The sequence below is a fragment of the Amblyomma americanum genome, chromosome 1 (assembly GCF_052857255.1).
Source record: "Amblyomma americanum isolate KBUSLIRL-KWMA chromosome 1, ASM5285725v1, whole genome shotgun sequence".
In the NCBI taxonomy this organism is placed as follows: Eukaryota; Metazoa; Arthropoda; class Arachnida; order Ixodida; family Ixodidae; genus Amblyomma; species Amblyomma americanum.
Genome location: NC_135497.1, coordinates 417,935,532 through 417,956,726, shown reverse-complemented (window position 1 = coordinate 417,956,726; position 21,195 = coordinate 417,935,532). Strand labels below are relative to the sequence as shown.

At 46.7% G+C, this 21,195-nt stretch overlaps 1 protein-coding gene across 1 annotated transcript in view; it reads right to left on the bottom strand.

The window, feature by feature from the left end:
- Ccn (cellular communication network factor protein Ccn) overlaps positions 1–21,195 on the bottom strand; it is a 348,489-nt gene that overhangs the window by 107,079 nt on the left and 220,215 nt on the right. Inside the window, exon 3 of the mRNA XM_077636042.1 lies at positions 1,420–1,964. Within this exon, the coding sequence (XP_077492168.1) occupies positions 1,420–1,902 (483 nt within the window). The 5' untranslated portion in view covers positions 1,903–1,964. The remainder of the gene's footprint in view (positions 1–1,419; positions 1,965–21,195) is intronic.

Below are 21,195 nucleotides of genomic sequence, written 5' to 3'. Positions count from 1 at the left end.
CAGAGACACAGTAAGTTGGTGCTCGCCGTTTATCGTCGCCGCTGCCAAATGAGATCTTTCAACTTTAAATGTCTGTTTCGTTCTATTACTTTCTATGTTTCATTTTTTATTTTGCCAGTGGATCTTGTTAGGCCCAGGCGGTGCTCCGAGGTGTAGGACTAAGACAAATATTTATTTTCGAACGACACAATTAGTTTCGAATGCTTCCTTCAATCCGCACTACCCCCTCATATTACCTGGCCCCATTGGCTAAGGTCTCTGCTCCTTCTAGCCGCACGGTCATTTCCTGGATGTCCTAGCATTGTCTGGGGAAGGAAGGCATGCGAAAGATAATCAAGTATCATCATGTACTGATATTTAGGTGCATCAAACAGAATCAGGACTTCGAACTTCTTTCTAACGCAAAGGCGTTACTTGTTCGGCATAAAAAGTATGTGTTTGCTGTCCACGTACACATGGTTCTCAAAAACAAGTAACCCCGTTCTTCGCGACGAAGCACAGCTGGTGATAGATACTGACGTTCGAACGCCTTCTGAGCATCCCGTCACTTTAATCTCTATCGGCCCTCTCTTTGCGAGCAATTTTCGCTGCCTAAATTGCTGCTTTTAGGTTTTTTTATTTACATAGGCCCTAAAGAAACGACGCAAAGGAATTTAAAGATGCTCTAAAATCGTATAGACCTGAAGCATCTCTCATTTAACCCGCTGTGGAAATAAAAATTTTACTTATTTATTTCTCGTTCATTGTTCGTTATCCACATTCTGATGTCTGGGCTAGTTGTTTTTTACGTAACATGCATGTGCTCAATTTCAAACTCGCGCATACTGCACTAATGCGAGATACAGTGCCTAAACAGCGCAGTAAGCCTATTTAGTCCTATCGTTGATGAAAGAGCCGGCACGTTCTGAATTTGCTGCGGAAAATATGCACCATCTGATTTAAACATACGAATAAGGCGCAGAAAGCTGGCACTCTTTTTATTTCAGCTGGGGCTGTTAATCCACATACCGCCGGGAAATTTCTGCATGGAATGCAACGCTTTCGCTTCCTCTTTTCGGCAAGGGTTTTCTTTGCATTTGTGGGCTAGTAGACATCTGAATTTTTGTGGAGCAGCAGTGGGTTGTATAGCAACCACTGAGGCGCGTGTTTCTACGTGAACTCACGCGCTGTTGTGGTCAACAAGTAGCAAGACCTGCAAGCCTGAGCATTATCCGCCTGACGATGAAAGAGTTTAACAATGCTTGGCGATAAGAAAGTGTCCCACGCTTTCGCGCAAAGCATTGCACGACCTGTCTCGCGCAACAGCGTTACGTTTACAGTCTTGCACAAGCCAGAAGGGCTGAGAGTGCTGCTGTGAGAACACAGCAGCACCCTCGTCATTGAACAGCATAAAAAGCAAACAAAAAAGAGAGTTCTCACCCTGTGACCTGTCCTGGTGCCGTTGACTGTGATGTTCGTCTTTCCTGCTCGGATGGTGTACTCCACGGGGACGGCCGGCGGTCTCGAGGCCACCAGTGTCGGCCACCAGGACTCTGGCTGGGAGGTTGCCGTTGCCGTCGTTGTATCGGTCTCCACGGTCACAGTCTTTGGCCCTTCTTCGCCGTCCAGAGTCGATACTTCTGCGGCGTTGTTGTATGAGGTGCGCGCCGACTCCGCGGAGGTACCGTCGCGCCCGGAATCATTGCCTGCAATGCAACCGGTGCTATCGGGACATCGAGATGAGCCTCGCGTCGGACCGGCGTAGACGGAATAGTCGAGAGAATTGTCGTCTATCTGCGCGCGAGCGTGGTGCGTGCAGCTCGCTAAGCAGGCCACCAGCAGGAAGGTCATGCGGATTCTGGGAGGCGCACGCGCCCCGCGTGAGGAGCGGTACCAGGTCACCGCTGCCCTCTTCTGATCCATGGTTGAAGAGAGAAACGCCTTCAGCCTGCTAGCAGGAATACGACGAAGATGGGCTTCACGATCTGGAAAGAACGAGAACAGTAGGGACAAGTCTCAGTCACACAGTGTGTGGCGAAAGCGAGATTCCGACGAAATTCTGTGGCATAGCTAAGGTATCCCTAAATGTACGCCAAGCCTTATGCTTTTGTACCCAGTACGTCGTAATAGAACGAAATCTCTTTCATTTTATGTTAATCTAACTTATGGCGCCTTTTCACCTACTCGCCATTGCTTTAAGGTACGTCCGTGTCCTGGACAAACGTCCTTCGAAGCTTTTTTTTTGTATGACAGGTAAAGAAAGAGGATTCACTGCCAGAGGCTGTGGTGAGTCAAAGACCTGCGAACCTATATTTTAAGCTTCATGCCTCCCGCTTTGATGTCGTGTAAGTACTACGAGTTTTCTTTAGGCAAAGTCTGAAGTGCGACAGTAATGACTGGGAATTGTTGTGATCCCAAATCTAGAAAACAATGTGCTCCTCAATAAATACATTATAAACAACCCAGTCTAAAGTCAGTCACGATAGGCTAGTTGCCTTACAACCTTACGGAGATAGCAACTATGCTCAGGCCAAAAATTGCTACTTTGCCTGAGCTTCTGCCTAACACGAACAATCAAGCCCTCTCTCTGCGGCGGCACTTGCTCTGCTGCTTCATTTTGTGAGCATGCTACTCATCCGTTAGCATACGTTAAGCAGGTGGCGGCTTCCTCGGCCGGCAGAGGACGGACAAGGGGGAAGCTGTTCCGGTTACTTCCCGCTTATACTTGCGAGTCCCGAACACATGCCGCGTTCATCTGACGACCATATTTATTTTTACCGCGAAGCCTTAGCGGCATTGCGCTCCACCGTTGCCGGCGCTGACGAGCACGTCGAATCTCGGCTGAATTCTGTGGCTGATCCAGCGGTGCCGCGTCTACTATGATGCAGAAGGTTCACGCCCCACCCAAGCTGTCTTATGAGCCACACCGAAGAAGAAGAGGCCACGGGCGAGTGAGGAGTGCTCGTTCTGGTTCTGTCACCGTCTATACTGAAGCCCATCATAGGTGAACTCTTTATATCAGCATTTCGCTGTAAAACAGACTCTTCGTGAGAGCGAAGACAACGAAGACGTCAAGCACACGCCACGATAGCAATTCCTTGTACTCTTTTCGGCGTTACAAATAATGACGACTTTGAGAGGAGAGATGAGCAAGTTGATTCGCTGCTCCTTGTGAACCGTTTCTTACAAACAGCGGTGCTGAGAGCGCGGTAAACGGAAATGAGCTCTGTCCGAGCCGACGTCTTTACGGTAGTGTATCGGTAATGTAACAGCTGAAGTAAGAGGCCATCAAAATACACAGATGCCGCATTTGGATCATGAAGAATGGCCGCCCAGTCACTTGACTCGAGATTTCGGGAGGTCGTGGTTGACGTTCCACGTTCGACGGCTCCATTACAAATGCGCATTCGCTTGCGATAAAATAGGCGTTCTCGGCTAAGGTCACTCGTTTAAAAAAAAGAAAAAATTTTTTGTAGCACCTTTTTTTGTTGCAGCAGAATTTGGCACTACTACGAGCACCCGGTTCTCTCATCGCTTTGGCTGAAACGAAATATTTTGTAACATACCGATGTATTATTGATATATCAAAGCGGTAAAAGAACACATCGACCAGTGTACAAGGACGGTGTGATTCAGTCGGATGCTAAAACCTACTTCATATAAAAGTTCTGTACAAGCCCTCAATCTAGTAAACAAAGGGCCCGCGCTGTCGATGGAATATTATATTATGAATTTGTAATGTCGACACATTGCGGGCTAACAAAGATTTCTCGCCTTTTCTTAGTGTCAAAACGACTTGTATTTTTCTTCGCTGAAGAAGCAGTTAACTGAGCGGAAACACAGTACAGCGAGCACTGTGCACACTCAGCTGAGATAACACGCCATTCAGTGGCACAACACCGCGGAAGACCTCTCTGCTATATTCACAAAAGCCCATGTAGCATTCCAGAATTTGGCATTCTTCATGAAATTCTATTTATTCGGCCCCAGCATGTTCCGGCTATAGAGATGGGGGCGAGCAGGTAAAGTTTTATTTATAGGGATATCTGCGTAGGAGACATTAATCCAGGTGAACGTAGTAGCAGGATGTAGTGGTATGACAAGTTGGGCGGGATGGGTGATGTTCATTTTGTAGGAATAAACAAAGCGCGAAAAGGATGAAGGACGAAGGGAAGTACACAACAAAAGCACTGTCTCGCCTCTAAAATTTTATTCATATTCAGAAGGAATCAACATATACCACCAGAAAATGCGGCGCATGTTCAGCAATCATTCGTCAATCAATTAAGGAATCAATCATGAAGCTCTTTGAAGCGATCTGCCACACATCATGGGTTATCCAGGAAATGTGCGTCTTTATCATGCAGTGGGATAGACGGCGTGCTGGCATGGTGCATAATCTAAGGAATGTTGGCCGCAGATTCAACGTTAACGTGTTATGCTTGTCACCCTTAAAGCTAGGGCGCCTTTGTGTGAAGACGGGTGAGCATTTGATGACAGGAAAAAAGCACACCCCTTCAAAATGCTCGGTGCGGCACAGGTCAAGATTAATGGAGTGTGTGCAGTCGGTCGTTTATCAGATTCAGTTCGCATGTCAGAAGGTACATATCGGACAGACCGGACGCTGTTTGAATATCTGCCTTAAAGAGCGGGAAAAAGCGTCGTCAGACGTGTCAAAACACTGCGCTGTGTGTGGCAAACAAAGACTGTAAACCAAAATTTGAAGAAACCTTTGCGCTACACCGGCATCGTGACCAACGCCAGGGAGAAACCAGGCACATGTATAAGTACGCCATCTATCACACTGTATGGCACAGAAGCACGTCTACTGGGTTTCTCCTGATGTGTCCCAGATGGTTTCAAAGAACGTCGTGGTTGATTCCTTAGTTGATTACCTAATGATTGGTGGGCATACGCTGTATTCTCAGGTGATACACTCTAAGAAAAAAAAAACCGGCGCAGGGGGGAGCGAAGACAACTGTGGTCTTCAAAACGCCCCGTTAGTCCCTAAATTTGCACACGACACCCTTCTTGCCACAAATTCGCGCCGTGCGTAAACTCAGCGGACTAACTGCTGAAAAAGAGACTAACGGGGGGCGAATCGCAGCACACCAGCACGCGAAAATCGCGCGAGAAGGCCCATACTGCAATAGTAGTACATTTTTGTTGCGCCGGATGTCGTCTAAGGCCTGTGAGAACACAGGCGCTGCCTGTGACGAAGCGAATATTGTTTTGCGTGGGAAAAAAGGTTTCGTGCAACCGAAACGGCCGACAGCTGTGCAACTCCATAAACAAGTACTATGAGCTTCAATATGTGTCGAATATGAGTTACAAAAGTCAGAGTTAAGCAAGTAGACGTAGTTTCATATCGTTGCTCTTTGTATACGAGCTTATGTGACACTGTGTAAGTAACGGCGGCACTTAGCGAAACGGTGAGTGGCAAGCAGTCAATTCTCTCTCACCGCTGTCCACAATAACAAAAAACGAAGTGAACCACCGCCTCCTATAATTTTTTTCAGCAGGCTGTAATGTGCAACTGCCAATTGCCACAAATAAGACCACCTTATCCTCCGAAAAGAAAAAAAGAAAAGAAAACAACTGTTCTGGTTGTGAAGTACCGGTCATAATGTACACACAGTTCAGAACTTCTTTGGCAAGAAACGCAATTTATACCAATGTGCATGCGCATTAAGGCTTGCCGCAGCTTGTTGCAAAAACATATGACAGCAAAATTGCCATATTTTGCTCTAAACAGTAATATGTTTGTATAAAAATGCGAGCGCCAAACATAGACAATGTATCTCCTTCGCATGTAAAGCTTTTCCTTCTTCCCTCAGACAATCAGCTGTGGTGGCGTAGTCATATGTGCGCTCGGTTCCACATCGAAAGGTTGATGGTTCTGTTCCTGGTGTTTTCATATGTGTTTATTTTTGTTTCCTTTATCGTTATTATATTTGTCAAGTACTGTCGGAATTTGTGCCGCTATAAATAATGCTGAAAATCACACTTCGTTTGCACTTTTTCATTAAACCTCTGCTCCCGGGGACTACATGTTACACTTCTATCAAAGGGGGCGAATAGTTTTATCATTTTCAGTTAGTCCCAAAAAAAATGAATGCCAGGGGCAGGTCAGTTAGGCTCCAAAAAGGCTAACCTCACGCCCCATATTAGTCTGTTTTTCGTAGAATGCATATCTTGACTCCTTCTGGATGAAACTTTAATTGCGAGACAGCGTTGTGTTGTGCACTTTTCTTCATCCTGCTTCCTTGTTCGCATTGTGTTTATTCCCACAAAAAGGAGCGTAGCAGCTGAAGTCATCGCAGTAGGAGTAACAGAAGCATTTCGTGTTTGCCGCTTTTTCAAAGATAGCATTCCCAAATGGGCTTGTGCCCTATAGGGCATTGAATTGAATTGAACTGGCTGTTGTGGAAAGGACATGGCGCAATATCTGTCTCGCATGTCGGTGGACACTTGAACTGCGCCGTAAGGGAAGAGATAAAGAGGGACTGAGGGAAGAAAGGAAGAAAGAGGTGCCGTAAAGGTGGGCTCCGGGATAATTTCGACAAACTGGGGATCTTTAACGTGAACTGATATCGCACAACACACGGGCGCCCTTGCGTTTCGCCTCCATCGAAACACAGCCGCAGCGGTCGGGTTCGAACCTGGGTTCTTCGGATCAGTAGCCGGGCATACTGGACTGATGAAAAAAATGGCCTGGCTTAGCTAAGGTTAAGCCTAGGATGCGAAGCATAATAGATTTGTGAAAGGGATTCGGTATCGCCTGCCCGTAAGTCAGGCTAGTCTCTTCGTTGTTTAGCAATCTCCTGGAGGAGCGTGAGTTAGCCTTGGTGGTCGCGGCCGCGCGGCGACCGCGCGAGTTAAGCCCCGTTTCTCCACAGCTGGCATGACGTCAGACCACGTGCTCGGCTGCAGCGCCCCTAGCGGGAGGAGCGGGAGTTAGCCTTGGTGGTCGCGGCCGCGCGGCGATCGCGCGAGTTGAGCCCCGTCTCTCCTCAGCTGTCGTGACGTCATACCACGTGCTCGGCTGCAGCGCCCCTAGCGGGAGGAGCGGGAGTTAGCCTTGGTGGTCGCGGCCGAGTGGAGCCCCGTCTCTCCTCAGCTGTCGTGACGTCAGACCACGTGCTCGGCTGCAGCGCCCCTAGCGGGAGGAGCAGGAGTTAGGCTATGACGTCAATGGTGGTCGCGGCCGCGCCAGGCTGGGCATTGGTTGAGCTAAGTAGTGTCCCTATTATGCTTCACATAAAAAGGCCGCCACCACATGGATGACGTTGAAGTAACGAGCGTTAGATTCTTGGTTTACTAGAATTGATATGAAAGAGTTTAAAGGGAGGTACATCATGTCCTTCTTCAAACAAACTGTGGTAGTAAACGTATCGGCGAAACGAGCGCACCTGAGAGGGCTGAGGAAATGAGACGGCTCATTTCGGCTGGATGGATGGAACATAAGATCGTCCTCTTTGAAGCAGGATGGATTGCCACCATGCTCGGCTACGCGTGCACGCACGCAACCTAGCGGAGCGATAGACGCCTAGCCCCATCTATCCACGGTCGGTCTAGAGGGGAGCGCGCGCTTCTCTTACTGCCTTCGCAATGGGTTCTGTTTCCTCCTCCCGCCGCACCTCGGTGGGGTTGCCACTACCCCACCGTTCCGCCGCTGCGACCGCCGTTCACGCGGAAGGAGAACGCGCGCTCGCTCCCAGTTCGGTCAACATCGTTCGGCCCGCGTCATTGGTAACCGTCAAGCCTTTATATTTTTACCTCTTAAGCTTTACGCAAAGACTGCGTAGTGAGCCCCTTTGCTATGGGAGAAATCTGAAACAACGAATTAACGATTGCGCGCTCTCTCCTTTAGCCCGACTGTGTATGGTCAAACGAATTGCTTCGAGCACAGGTGTCAACACGTTCTACCCTTATATTTGGCTAAAAACAAGGCTATCATCTTACATAGTTCGTCTTCCGGCAGGTTCTTTATGAGTGTGTAGAATGATAAGCGGCATGTAATACTAGGATAGCAAGTTTCAAATAGTAAAAGATTCTGCAGCGTACATATAGCTCCTGAAATTTCAAGCGCAGCTGTTTTAATTTTGCACAACAGCGGTTTTTGCAAGAATTCCTGGTGCTGCCCAGAAAAACGCATCATATCATCCGCGAAAGGAACGGGTACGTATAGACGGAACCCAACCCTGGCCACAGGAGCAGAGCACGTTGCACGCAAGCGACGTCCAAAATCTCCTCTCTGAACAGCATTTTGAAGTTTGGCGCAAACATTAAGTCAGTTGGTGACAGTAACTGCAAGCAAGAGCTAACTGCCACCAAAGCAAAATTAGTTCAAAACTGCGTTCTTTCAATAAAATTGGCATTTACGAGCGAACAGACTTATCTGAGAGGCGATGACTATAAAATCTTTGCATATTCTCCTGCATTTCTGTAGCCTCGTCATCGCTTTCGATAAACCTCCCGTGAGCATGAACTTTCCTCTCGTCATTCAGAAAACAAAGAAGCACCACAAAAAGAAGTTTTCTGCAAATAATGAAGCTCCACTAAACCTCACAGCAATGCGCCTTATACCAGATGGTTTAGCTTAGAGTCTAAGGAACTAAAAATTACAATTTGCAATGCTTGCATGTTAGTAAAAGTACCTGAATTTAATAGAATACAGGGCATTGGGCATTCAAGTACATAATCTGAGGTCTTTTACAATGATATTTAAATGAAATATTTTAGGCAGTTTCAGCACACGCCGCAAGTTGAATAAACATGAGAAACAAAAAATGGCGCTCTTTATGGTTGCTTAAGTCACTCATTGGACATACATACGTTCTGAGATTGCAGTACTCATTACGCGTCAATATCTGTGGCAACATATACAGCTTGTACTAGTTGCTTCTGTTACGTTCTGTTAACGTTATTCAGGCCAGAATGACGACAAGGAAGCTTGCGTCCAACTCAAAAATTGTTTATTGGGCTAACTCGTGCCCTCAAACAGAATGCATGCAGTTCGGCGGCGCAGCGATAAAACAAGTGCTCGGTCAACAAAGGTCAAAATGACGGTCGCTATCGGCCGTGCAAAATTTAAAAGTGACAACGAACTTGAAACAAGCCTAATGCAGTTACGAAAATTTTGAACATGAAGAGAGACTTGCACGCGGCTACACTCATTCCAGAGAAATCTGATGGCCTCTCGTTTGACAACAAAAGCGGAAAGGCCGTGGGCCATCGGCTTCGAGCACAGAAAAATGTATTACAATGCTTCGTACTTACTCGCATACATTTTTAATTAGTACTTTTTTTTAATGTCGCGACAAGCCTCTCGTTTTAGGAAGTTGTGATGTATATGAGGGTGAAAATAAGTTCATTCAAGACGTGGGAAAAGCGACATCGGCGTAATTAAGTACTATATACACCTCCCAGCAATCAATTCATTTGACAGTTCAACGACTCAAGTATCGTCTAGAGCCACAAGCGACAGTGCTATCAGATTTACAGCTCAAGCGTCATAGAGAATTTTTTTTCCGCGATATAGTACATTTTTATGGGACGAGCACGAAACTTTCGTTCTCTGAGTTTTCATTATCTTCCCCTTAGCATTAACTTGTCATTTAATCACGGACCATGGTTTATACGAGAGGAAGTGATCAAAGTATTTCCTTCTTGATATAAAACCACAAATGTTCGACATAGTTCTGACGAATAGCAGAGTGATTCCTCCTTTTAAATGTTTTCATCGAGCAAAGTTGGTGACGAAAAATCTGTGCACAAATGGACTGTGTTGAAGATACGCCGCTTAAGCATCTGCATTTTGCTTTCTTTGATTTCGAAGCTGCGCTCACCATGAACCAGCGGGCTGCAGCGCGAAACCAGGCAAAAACCACCCGCCGCCACAGATGCAGGCGTAGAGCCCACTGATATCCACTAGGTGGCTGGATGTCACATTCCCGCTTTCCGAAGTGGGTGCAATTGAAGCCACCGGAAGTTCGGTGGCATGTCCAGGAAGTTTGGTGTCTGCTGTGTATTTCAATGAAAAAAGTCGCTTCTTTCGCCGTTGCGTTCTCAGTTTTCGCGTTGTTTCCGTGTAACGTCAACTGTATTATCAATGGAATAAGCAAGTTCAACGCGAGAAATGTGTGCATTGTTTGGGGAACCCTGTAATTTCAGAGAAACCGAAGAAAACAGACATGCAAGTCTCACTATGCCGAGGCAAAGGGGTTCGTGCATTAAACACAATTTTCTGATCCTGTTCTTGTCTTCCGAGAGTAATTAGGAGTAGTGGAATGGGGCCGATGAGTCTAGGTCATCTTAAAAACAAATTTTCGTGTAGCAAACAAAAAGGCAATGCCGCGGAAATCCTGATACTCAAAGATCCTCATTATACAGCTGCCGCTGTTTCGGTTTCGAGTTGGTGGCGGACGATTTCTCTTCTCATCGATGACAGGTGATGCTAATCGCTTTAGTGTGTCATTTACCTTTCAGACTTGCTTTTAATCAAACTCTATAGCACAGCCACGTTTCATCTACACAGCACGAGAGAAACGACTGACGAGAAAGACGAATGGCAGCCGCTCATGTGACAAGCGCTGTTAGAAGTCAACTGCACCAAGCATCACGAATAAAAGCCCATTCCGGCATAATTTGCTACAGTACGAAACAGTACTTCATAAGCTCCGTCGAAAAAGCAGTACCATATACCTTTTGGACACGCTAATGTGAACCAGTAGAACACCGACGGCACCTCACCAGATTGTGGCCTCGCCCTCGCTCCGGTTTGGTCTAACATAATTCGGTAAAATGGTCACTGCAAAGTCGGCTGCCTAATGAAGAGTTCCACCTATTCTTTCTTAACTTTATCCCTCATAGATGGTATAACTTGGGCCTAGAGCGCGACAACGTGCATAAAAAAAAAGAGAGCAAAGTTGGTGACGCTAGCGCAACGGGATGACACAGAGCTGAGCAGACGAGGCTCCGTAAATACTGTGTGTAGCGACGTTCTGTCGTCTGCTAGTGTTGTCCCATAGCGATGCAACGAACCCTTAATTTTGAAACGTCTTTCCCGAGGACTGCTGCTTTCATCATGCAGTTGACGGCGCAACAGGTAGGCATTGTCATGAAATACGACGAGAATGTCGAAAAGCCAAAATACTAAGTGGAAAACGAAAACGGAACCTCAAAAACCGTGCTGAGGTCTGATTTCATTCACTGCCAAAGGCTGACTTCCGGGACATACCGCCCAACTTCCGGTGGATTCACTTTCGGGTGCCAGATGCGGCATCCAGCCTCCTAGTGGAGACCAGTGGTGGAGCCAGCGGTAGGGCCGTCGCGCCTCTAGCGACGGCGGCCGGCCTATCTCTTCGAGAAAAACTCACATTGCTTCCGCGCGGAATGCGAAAACCGCCTGAAAGAGCGCGCTAGCCGCGCTCGAGGCCGGCCGTGATCTGTAAGAGAAATTGCGATGCACGTCCACCCGTTGTCGAGTTCCACTCCTTCAAGATACGTCCCAAAGGGAATTTGCTTTGTTTGGGTTGGCAAGGTGGGCCTAGATTTCGGCTTGCGGTGCGATATGATAACGCTTCAATTAGTGATTGCATGTATATACTATTTACCTATTATTTAATTAAGATTTTATTTCTATACCACAACCCATAGCGTTTTATTTGGCTACCAAATTCGGTACACAACTGTCCCCGGGTGGGTGCCCCTTGCTGTCGGTGAATATATAGCGGAACGAATTTACATACATACCGGTCCCGTAGTCGGGCAGTTTTCTTACCTGTTATAGGATATTTCTTGAGGTCAGTGGGGCAATCGATGGGAGGGCACAAACAATTTTAATGACCGCCATCTTTTGGTTCGAGAAACCGAAACTATGCCTGCCGCCATTTTGTCCCCTGACGTCATACTGGGGAGAGTGGGAAAGAGATGGGAGGTCAGAAAAAAAATTTAATGATCGCCGCCGCTTGCATCGAGGAATATACGCAGCAAAGAGGCCTCAGATGCTCCACGGAGAAGTCTGAGCTCCTCAGAGTGGGAAGGCACCCAACAGATGACCCACTCGAAGTAAAACTCGAAGGCCAAAACATTCCGGAACAGAAAATGATCAGGATCCTCGGCATGTGGCTGCAGGGCAGCCGGAGGTGCAGCCACACCCTCTGCCTGCTGAGTAGAGCAGCGGGACAAGTGGGCGGCATGATTAGCAGAGTTGCACACAAGCGATACGGCATGAAAGAGGAAGATACCCTCAGGCTGGTCAACAGCCTGGTGGTCAGCCGGGTCACATACTCCCTGCCGTATCATGTAACCATCAAAGCCGAAAGAGAATAAGCCAAAGCAATCCTTCGGAAGGCATACAAAACAGCCCTTCATCTCCCAAGAAACACATCCAATGACAAGCTGATGCAACTGGGAATCAGCAACACGTTTGAAAAACTAAAAGAGTGCAAGCTCAAGGCACAAGCGCGCAGGCTCAGTAACACAACAACAGGAAGGGCGCTCCTGACAAAGCTGGGTTGGGAAATAGAAAAACCGCAAAGTAGTAGGGCAATAACACCGGACCTGCTAAGGAGGAAACTACGCATACAACCTGTCCCCCGCAATATGGACACCAATCTCCATACCAGCAGGAGACAGGCTAGGGCAGAATTCTACGAAAAAACGATGGGGCAGAGAGACAACACAGTCTGCACAGATTCTTCCCTCTATCCAGAAAAACACAGGAAACACGCAGTAGCGGTAGTTGCTAATAATAAAAGCAAACTAATCACGAGTCTCACGGCAGCGGTATCAGACATAACCGAAGCAGAGGAAATAGCTGTCGCACTGGCAGCAGAGGAAGGATACAGGATAGGAAAATCCCTCAACATCATAACAGACTCACAAGAGGCGTGCCGAAATTATATAAGGGGTAGAATAAGCAGCACGGCACTCAAGACCCTTAGTAGAGCACCGCTCTATGAAGGACAACCTGCACACAACATAATCTGGATACCAAGCCACGCAGGGATTCAGGGCAATGAAGGAGCGGACAGCTTAGCTCGAGGCTTAACCATCCGAGCGGGCACCTCAGTCCCCCCGGGAGAGCCTCAGATTACTTGCGGGGACAGTTATTCAGAGCTGCTAAACCTATATAGAGGGCTAAGATTCCAATACCCCCCACCACACAAAGCGTTGACGAAGGAGGAAGCCGCAGGATGGCGTAGACTGCAGACGGGTTCCTTTCCAAATCTTTACATACTAAGCAGGATGTTCCCCACACAATATTGCGCCGTATGCCCGTGGTGCGGAGCAAGGCCAACACTATATCACATCACATGGGAATGCGAGAGAAACAAGACATCCCACAAATATACAACACCAAGTACGGAGCAATGGGAGAGCCGGCTCACCAGCTGCGAGCTAGGGGTCCAAAGGGCCCTCATAGCACACGCAAGCGAGGTGGCCCGACTCAGTGGTGCCCTGGACTAGGGGACCACCCAAGGCTGAAGAGGACCCAAAGTTATCAAGAATGAAGACTTCGTCCTCAACTCGCAAATATCTTAAGAACCACTAAAGTTTTCCCATTCCATTTAATGATCCCCATCTAAGTTTCGAGAAACTGAAACTATGCGTCGTTTCTTCCCTTGACGCCATACGTACATAGTTCCACCTCCATCCACCATAATGAACCGTGACGTCATCAATTGCAAGCGCCAGGTGGTTGTTTATACAGTGCTATATTAGATGGCGCTAGAAGTCTCAATGCGTGATGTGCTGTCTTCTAGTTGCTGCCAAAGATGGCGCTGTGAGCTCAGGGTGGTAGCAGACCCCACGAAATGTCGAAATGTTATGATTAAGAGCTCACGCTCTTAAAATTACAGGATTGCAATTGCGTCTGCTTACGTGCGCAAATGCGAAAGCCTTTCCCTGTCCTCTCTTTCTCCCTTCATTTTTCATTGTGTTTTATTTTCTGTTTTTCAATTTTTATTTTTGTTTATCTTCAACTTATCTTTATTTGTTTTATTTTTACTGCCTATTTATTTTACAGATTCTTTTTATACTTTCAATTTCTGTTTTTAATTTCATTACGTATATGTTGCTTAAGAACTGTCCCTTAAAGGGAAGCTGAAATGGTTTCCTGAGAGTTCGAGGTTATTGAAGAATTCGAATCTGCGGAGCTTCTAGTAAAGCATGCAAAATATTTTGGCACTCACATTTAAAATGGTGATGTAATCGTCGATTGAATCCTCGACGATGTTTAGTCTTCTCCTCACTTCGTTAGGGAAGTGCTAGCATATTCGTTGTGACGTCATTACTGAAGAAACTTGAGTTGTCCGCTGCCTTCGCGTGCATGCTGCTGTGCGTCGTACGATACTGTGAAACAATGCGTTGTTAGATTCACCTTTAATGACGCTGGTTTTCTGCCTTGAAACAACTGTTCATTCGCTGGAAATGTAGCGCTATTGTATGTACGTCATTAATGGGGCCTCTGCTCGTCTCTGTGCACTGCTCAGAAGCCTCAACGCCGACGCCACTTTATTCGGCGGTTACAACGCCATTTCAAATTCAAGAGCAAAACAATTTCGCAGAATTTACCTGCATGTTTCCCACGTTCGGCCCTTTTAAACTCATCGAATTCTAAAACCTCTTCAGTTGCCCTTTAAACAACTTTTACATTTTTGTTTTATTTACCATACAACTTCCAACTGACAGTTCGTGCGGACAACTTCCGTCCACAAACTTCCGTCTACAACTTCCGTATCACGCCACTCATGAGCCACGAAGGCTTACGCCTCAATAATATGAACTAGTATGGGACATATGACATGGGACATATGACTCGTATGTCCCGGGGGCCTGATCCATATGAGCATATGGGATATTCTTGGTCTACTGTGGGCGCCCTCGGGACACGGCGATTGAGGATCATATGTACGAGGTGAGCTTGGACATGTTTGCACTCATGAATATATTTCTTCACCGGGGAGGTGAGCAAGAAATTTAAGGGGAATTTTTTTGCTGGATGTCTGCATTTTTCAACGCGTACAGTGCGCGTGGTTCCTCCGCCAGGGATCTCACGATGAGAAGGAAGAGAGAGAAAGTAATTAAATGAAACGAACGGTGGAGAGGTCGGCCTGCGGTAAGGTGGCCCTGGCCTGCTACTCCACACTAGGGAAAGGGGAAAGGGAAGTAAGAGAAGAGGGAGGAAGCAAATGGAGGATGATGATGCCATAATAGATTGAATTGCTTGGAGTGGTTGAGTTTGAGGAGACTCCGCACACACTGGGTTCCACGCATTTTGCGTGACGACATGTAACACAAGGAGCGCATGTCTTCCTCATGCACTATATCTCTTGCACACACACACACATGCCGCGCACACACACACCGAGCATGGTTGCAGGTAAGGGCTCTGCGCACTCTTAGATTCCGGCACAAACGGGTGTGCACTCACAGCGCGCCCCGTAGACCATGTAGATGCACACAGCACAGCACACGCAAGTGTCAGAGACGAGAATCGAAGCCTATTTAAGAGAAGAACCAGAAAACAGCCTTATGTTAGAAAACAGTTATGTTCGCCCTGGCGCCTAGGGTAGTTTAACCAGAGAGAGATCGTGCGTTCAACTGTCTAAGAGTATTTTCCAAGGCCCTCCTTGCATCAGTGTAGTGAGTGCACTCGCAAATTTTGTTATGGATTGTCTTTGCATGTCTGCAGTCGAAGAGGTTCGGGCTAGCTTCAAATCCAATCTTGTGTAGGTAGCTTTTAGGGTACGCTACACCTAACCGCACCCGACGGAGCAGAGTTCCTTCACGTCGCATAACATTTGAAGATAGATGAGGTTGCGAACCATCATCGTGCCGAGCGATGCGGTCCTGCTGGTGGTTCACATCGTTCCAGTGCTGTTGCGCGGCAGCCTGCAATGACTGAGCCAGTAAAGCTGCTGGGTCACTTCTTGAGAACGGGACTTGGATGGAGGCCCGATCAGCATGATCAAGCTTAGCTTCCGCATTATGACTGTAATTTCCCGCTATATCTCAATGGCTGGGTATCCACTGAAGCTTGTCGGTGTGGCCGCGCCTGAACGCCCAAGCTAGTAAAAGTGCAATTTGCCCTATTAGCTGCTCAGATGTGCGTGGTTTCAGGTACGTTTTTATGCTCCACAATTTGAGTCTTGAGTCGCAGAATATAGTCCAGTGGTTTGCGGTGATGTTCTATGCATGACCTGAAGCGGTGGCTGAAGGTGACACTAGGCACAATAACCGCTGCTGCTGAAGAGGTATTTGGCACTGATCCGTCGACAAAAACATGTTCTGAGTAATCATACGTGGTGTAGATATATGATAACGTGAATTGTTTCAGTAATTGTGGAGGAACATTTAGCCAGTGCAAAACAAGGTGGTCGATGAATCTCGCCGATTCTTCACAGGAAAGCATTGTTCTGTCGATTGTGTTCATTTCAATTTGTGCGAGGAACAATTTGTGTATAGTTGTGAGGAATATGAGAAGAAACAAACTTCTTGCACAAAACTGCGAACTTTTTGGTTAATTCTCCACTAAATTTGAAACCGACTTTTGGATATTATTTGCCAAGAGGAAACCTAGCTAGTAAACCTAAAAAACGCTGTGCTGGTCACACAGAATTTCGGAGTAATCAATAAATTAATTCTCAAAGTTTGTCTCCTCTCATTTTACTCTCAACTGTATGTCGTGCGGAGCCGGAATCTAGGTGGCGCGGTTTACGCACAGCGGTTGATTGTAATCAGCGCGACGAATTGATGAACTGATCTGAAATGAATTAAAGACCTAGCAGTGAAGCCAAGGCAACTTTCCCTTGATGTCTAGACATACTGACTGGTTACGCGTAACGCATATCACTGCATGAGAGTGGTGCAACGTGAACCTGTCATCGACCCTTAAGTTTCAAGAAGGTAGATTTATCGCGGACAGAATTTAAACAGGTCTTTCTTTAATATTTCCATGAGAACCACGGACATCAGCTGCAGGTCCACACAGATGGCTCAATGAATACTGCCACCTCTTCGGGCTTCATGATAATCCCTGTAAGGACTCAGTAATAAGAGTAAAGACATGTCACTAGACTTCATCAATGGAACGGAACTTGTTGCTCTTCGTGTCGCCATTGAAGCATATCAATCGACAATTACCCGAGCAGTGGTATATTTTCACTGACCCTAAAGCAGCCCTCGAAGGCTCACTAGCTGCTCTTCTCCATGAGTCCAGTGAACAACTGGCAGCGAACATCTGAGACCTACATCACTCTACAATCAAGAAATTACACGATATAGTCTAGCAATGGCTACCTGGGTACAGCGGCATCTCAGGCAATCACCGCACGGACGAGGCCGCGCGAACTGCCCACCTCGACGGCGATTGTAACGCTTAATTACAAAAGTCTGGCGTATAGGCCTGGGACAAAGGGATAGAAAAAGACAGGAGAAGCTATAAACATCCGCTCACATCAAGAGTTGATCTGTAGCGGTTCTCCTGTCTTTTTCTTTTCATATGTCCCCGCCCTATGCGCTATTCTTTGTAATTAATCACGAACCACCAACTAGCCCAGCTTTCTGCCTTGAAAGTATTGTATCGCTGTTTACATGAACTGCGACTCGATTTGATTACTCGAAAGAAAAAGCGACTTTTGAGAAGGAAAAGCGTGACTAGTATTTTACTCTTTTCCACGAAGTTTTTTCACTTTTCCTTAAAAAGACAACTCGACTGCACTTCTGTCAAATTCATGAAAACGTAGCATGCGTGTCGACCTCAATTTCGAGAGTGAACACAGCAGGTAGGCTTCGAGCACTAAAGCGGGAAATCACGCTTGGTCATAGAATTCTCGGCAGTGTTCGCGACTGATGACCGCATTCTGTGGATCCTCACCTGCAGCTCCGACTTCCACCCTGCTTACCATGACGTGAAGCAACTTTGCTGGGTCGCCTCTGCCTTAGCGTTGCATTCACGAACAAATGCTCCTCTAATATCTAGCCCTGCATACACGGGCCACAGGTTTGGCGTCATGATAGCAGGCGTTCTATCTGCGTGCCCTGCATACGGTGCCGGAAGGCAAAGCCTATGCCACGACCGCTTACGGACGTGATGACTATCAAGAAGGGGCCGTGGCCAGCGTCGGCGGTGAAGGCCTGCCAGGCACTGCTCTGTTTTTTGAAAGTTTTGGGGTTTTGTGGTGGGCTCTGACTTAGCCCCCATGCTTTTTGTTTACTGACTTCAATTTACTTTTGTACGTACTGCATGAACTGGATTAGTTCGTTATTACAAAATGGGGCTGACACGAAGCGCTGTTCATAGGATAAAGAAAGTGGGAATGAGGGCATAATGACTAGTTTTTCTCTTTTACCTTTACATCCCATATTCTCTTTCCCCAGCACAGTGTAGTAAATCGGTTTTTCTTCTGGTAACCGACTCGCCTTTTCTTTTTCTCTCCTCACAGTAGCTTGTTGCTCAATAAAACACATTTTTATTGCATCTCGTCCGCCTTTGTGTAGGCCTTGCTTATCTCCTATGCTACAGAACAGTGGCACTTCGGCAGAGTAATTCTAAGGCCACAAAAAGAGCAGGGTGGGACAGAAGACTCAGTCCGACTATCAGACGTTTCGAGTAAAGGACGTCTCTTCATCCGGCCCGAATCTTCTATCCAATCAATCAATCAATCAATCAATCAATCAACCAACCAATCAATCAATCAATCAACCAATCAATCAATCAATCAATCAATAAGCTTTTTATTTTTTCTGAAATAGAGAAAGAGACAGGACTCGGCAGTAATTGACAGTAATGACCCTGCGAAGAAACCCTAGCTTTGAACGTTTAAAGCCTGAGGCATTCTTAACAGCACAAAATTCCACCTCCATTATGATTGTTGCATGTAGACTAAATACAGTAACACCTAAATGCGCGTGTACACACTCTCAGTGTTAGAATACACGTAACACGACTGCATTCGAAAGTGCGAAACAAAACGAGCAAGGTGTCGAGGAGGAGCCCCGGTCCACTAGCCAATGTTTCGTCAGTAGGACTTGTCTTTGTTGCGAAGACAAGTGTTTTGTTTTGTCAGGAATTCCTATCTCCCTGCCTTCTCTCTGCCACATATTTGAAAGAAGGAGCCTAGACAGCCGCCACAGTTCCTCAGTTGGTAGAGCTCTCCAGGCTATATGCGGAGGTTGTGCCTCGGATCCCATCAATGGCATGTGGCTGTTTTTTGTTTCACTGTAAGTAATTATCCACTGCCTCTAAAATTCTCAGGAGATTATAATCAACGCCACGGTGATAAAGAAGATAAGATACGCTCCCCTGTGCTTTCCTGCAGTGACCACTGGATTATTTCGTGAACATTTAGCATCTAGCCCCTCATCTGCGTACCCTTGTCCGCTCAACTAAATTAAGTTTTGTAGCTTCTGTAGCCTCGCCCCACAACCGCTAACCAGTCAATCCCCTCGGAACGGCCTTATTATCCTGGAGTCGTCCATTTCTTACAATAGCCGTTTTTCATCTGTCTGTACTCGAGATCCATCGTTTCTAAGCATGCTGACTCCTACAATTTTGAAATCCCCCCCCCCCCCCCTCTTTATTTCTGTTACCCCGCAATGTTGGTATTCGAGTGGATGTGGCATTTTGATGCGGAGAACCGGTTTTCGCGTACCATTTCCGGTCGTGCAAACCCTCTTCACGGCATTAAACGAAAAATACTCGTTCAACAAACACGTCTGGGTGGCCTAAATTATCCCGCAGTTCATTATTACGGCATGGGCAACATCTCATGTATGCCTCAAGGAAATGACGCAACTTAGAAAAGTAAAAGACATCAACTAATGCTATGGCGTTTCAGTATACCTTGCTACAAGACAGTGCCAGCAAGTCAATCTAGCTGTTCGCGTGTACCTTCCTTTTCTGCGGAGTTGCGACCACGAAGGTGAAACATGATGTCGTTTGCGCGACGTCACTCAGCCTAGTCTTAGCAGGTCAAAGTAAGTGCAAGCCTTGTCAGGATATGGATTCATCTGCCCGCAATAACGAGACAGTTAAAATTGTTGAGAAAGTGAGGCCCGTGCTACCCGCTCTCATGGCTGAATAAACCACATGATCGTCTAAAATCGAGGTCAGGCAAAATTCTTCTGTTGCGCGGATGCATTCAAAGCCAACTGAGACCTTACAATTGCGACTGTAACACTTCAAATATGTGCTTGTGGAAATAACTGACAGTGTGTGTTCTACGTGCCACTTACGTTCGCAAAACAGCACTTGTCTAGAAGTTGTCATACTGTCATTTTTTGCTTTCTTGTTTCTCGTATGCCGCACACAGAGCATTCTTTTCTCTGAAATGGTTGATCTGTGTTTAAAATCTGGGAGGCAATAAACTGCCGTTGCAGTTGAGATAGTAGTGAGTAGTAGCTTGAAGGTTTTTGCCACTTTTAACCAAGTCTTTAAACTTTTTGCCCTCGTGGGCCTATCACCACGTTTTATTAATATACATAGCGCGCCACTGCGCATTCAGCGCCGCATGAATTATTTTCGAACGCTTGTGCGATGTACGCTGCTTATATTACGTAACCAATTTCAGAATGATACTTCGTATAAGACGTCTTTTATTATAACTGATCAAAGCGCAGCCCAAATTGAATAAATAATTACACACGCTTTTTGCTATAATCAAATTGTAGCCGTGTCGCTCGGTTAAGTTTTATATTGGTTGTAGTCATTTTAGTCTTCAAAATAAAATTATCTTCAATGTTTTTGCTGCCGCAAAATTAACCTTTGGCATTTTTAAGCAGCAGTACATGCGGCACTAATATGATATGTGCAACATCCGAAAATGAAAGGAGGCTGCTGCGCCTAGCGCGTGTTGCAGCAAAACACTGGCGTCGCAAGGACCACTTCCAGTCATACCGAAGTGAGAAGGGAACCAAGGGAAGACTGAAAAGCGCGAATTTCCGCGGTCCTCTTCTTTGTAGGCAACTAATATCAATAACTGCACCGCAGCTCCCGCAACCCCTGCACCCTCCGCCCCCCCCCCCCCCCCCCGCACCCCCCCCCCACACACACACACACTAAAAAAAGCAGGATTTATTCCCAAGCTAAGAAGTACTACATGGGCACAGATTGCACATTTTTTAGAATCACCAGCCCAGAGTCATCATCTTCCTTCTGACCCAGCCTACCACAATCTCGTCACCATAGTGAGAACGGTGTCGAGA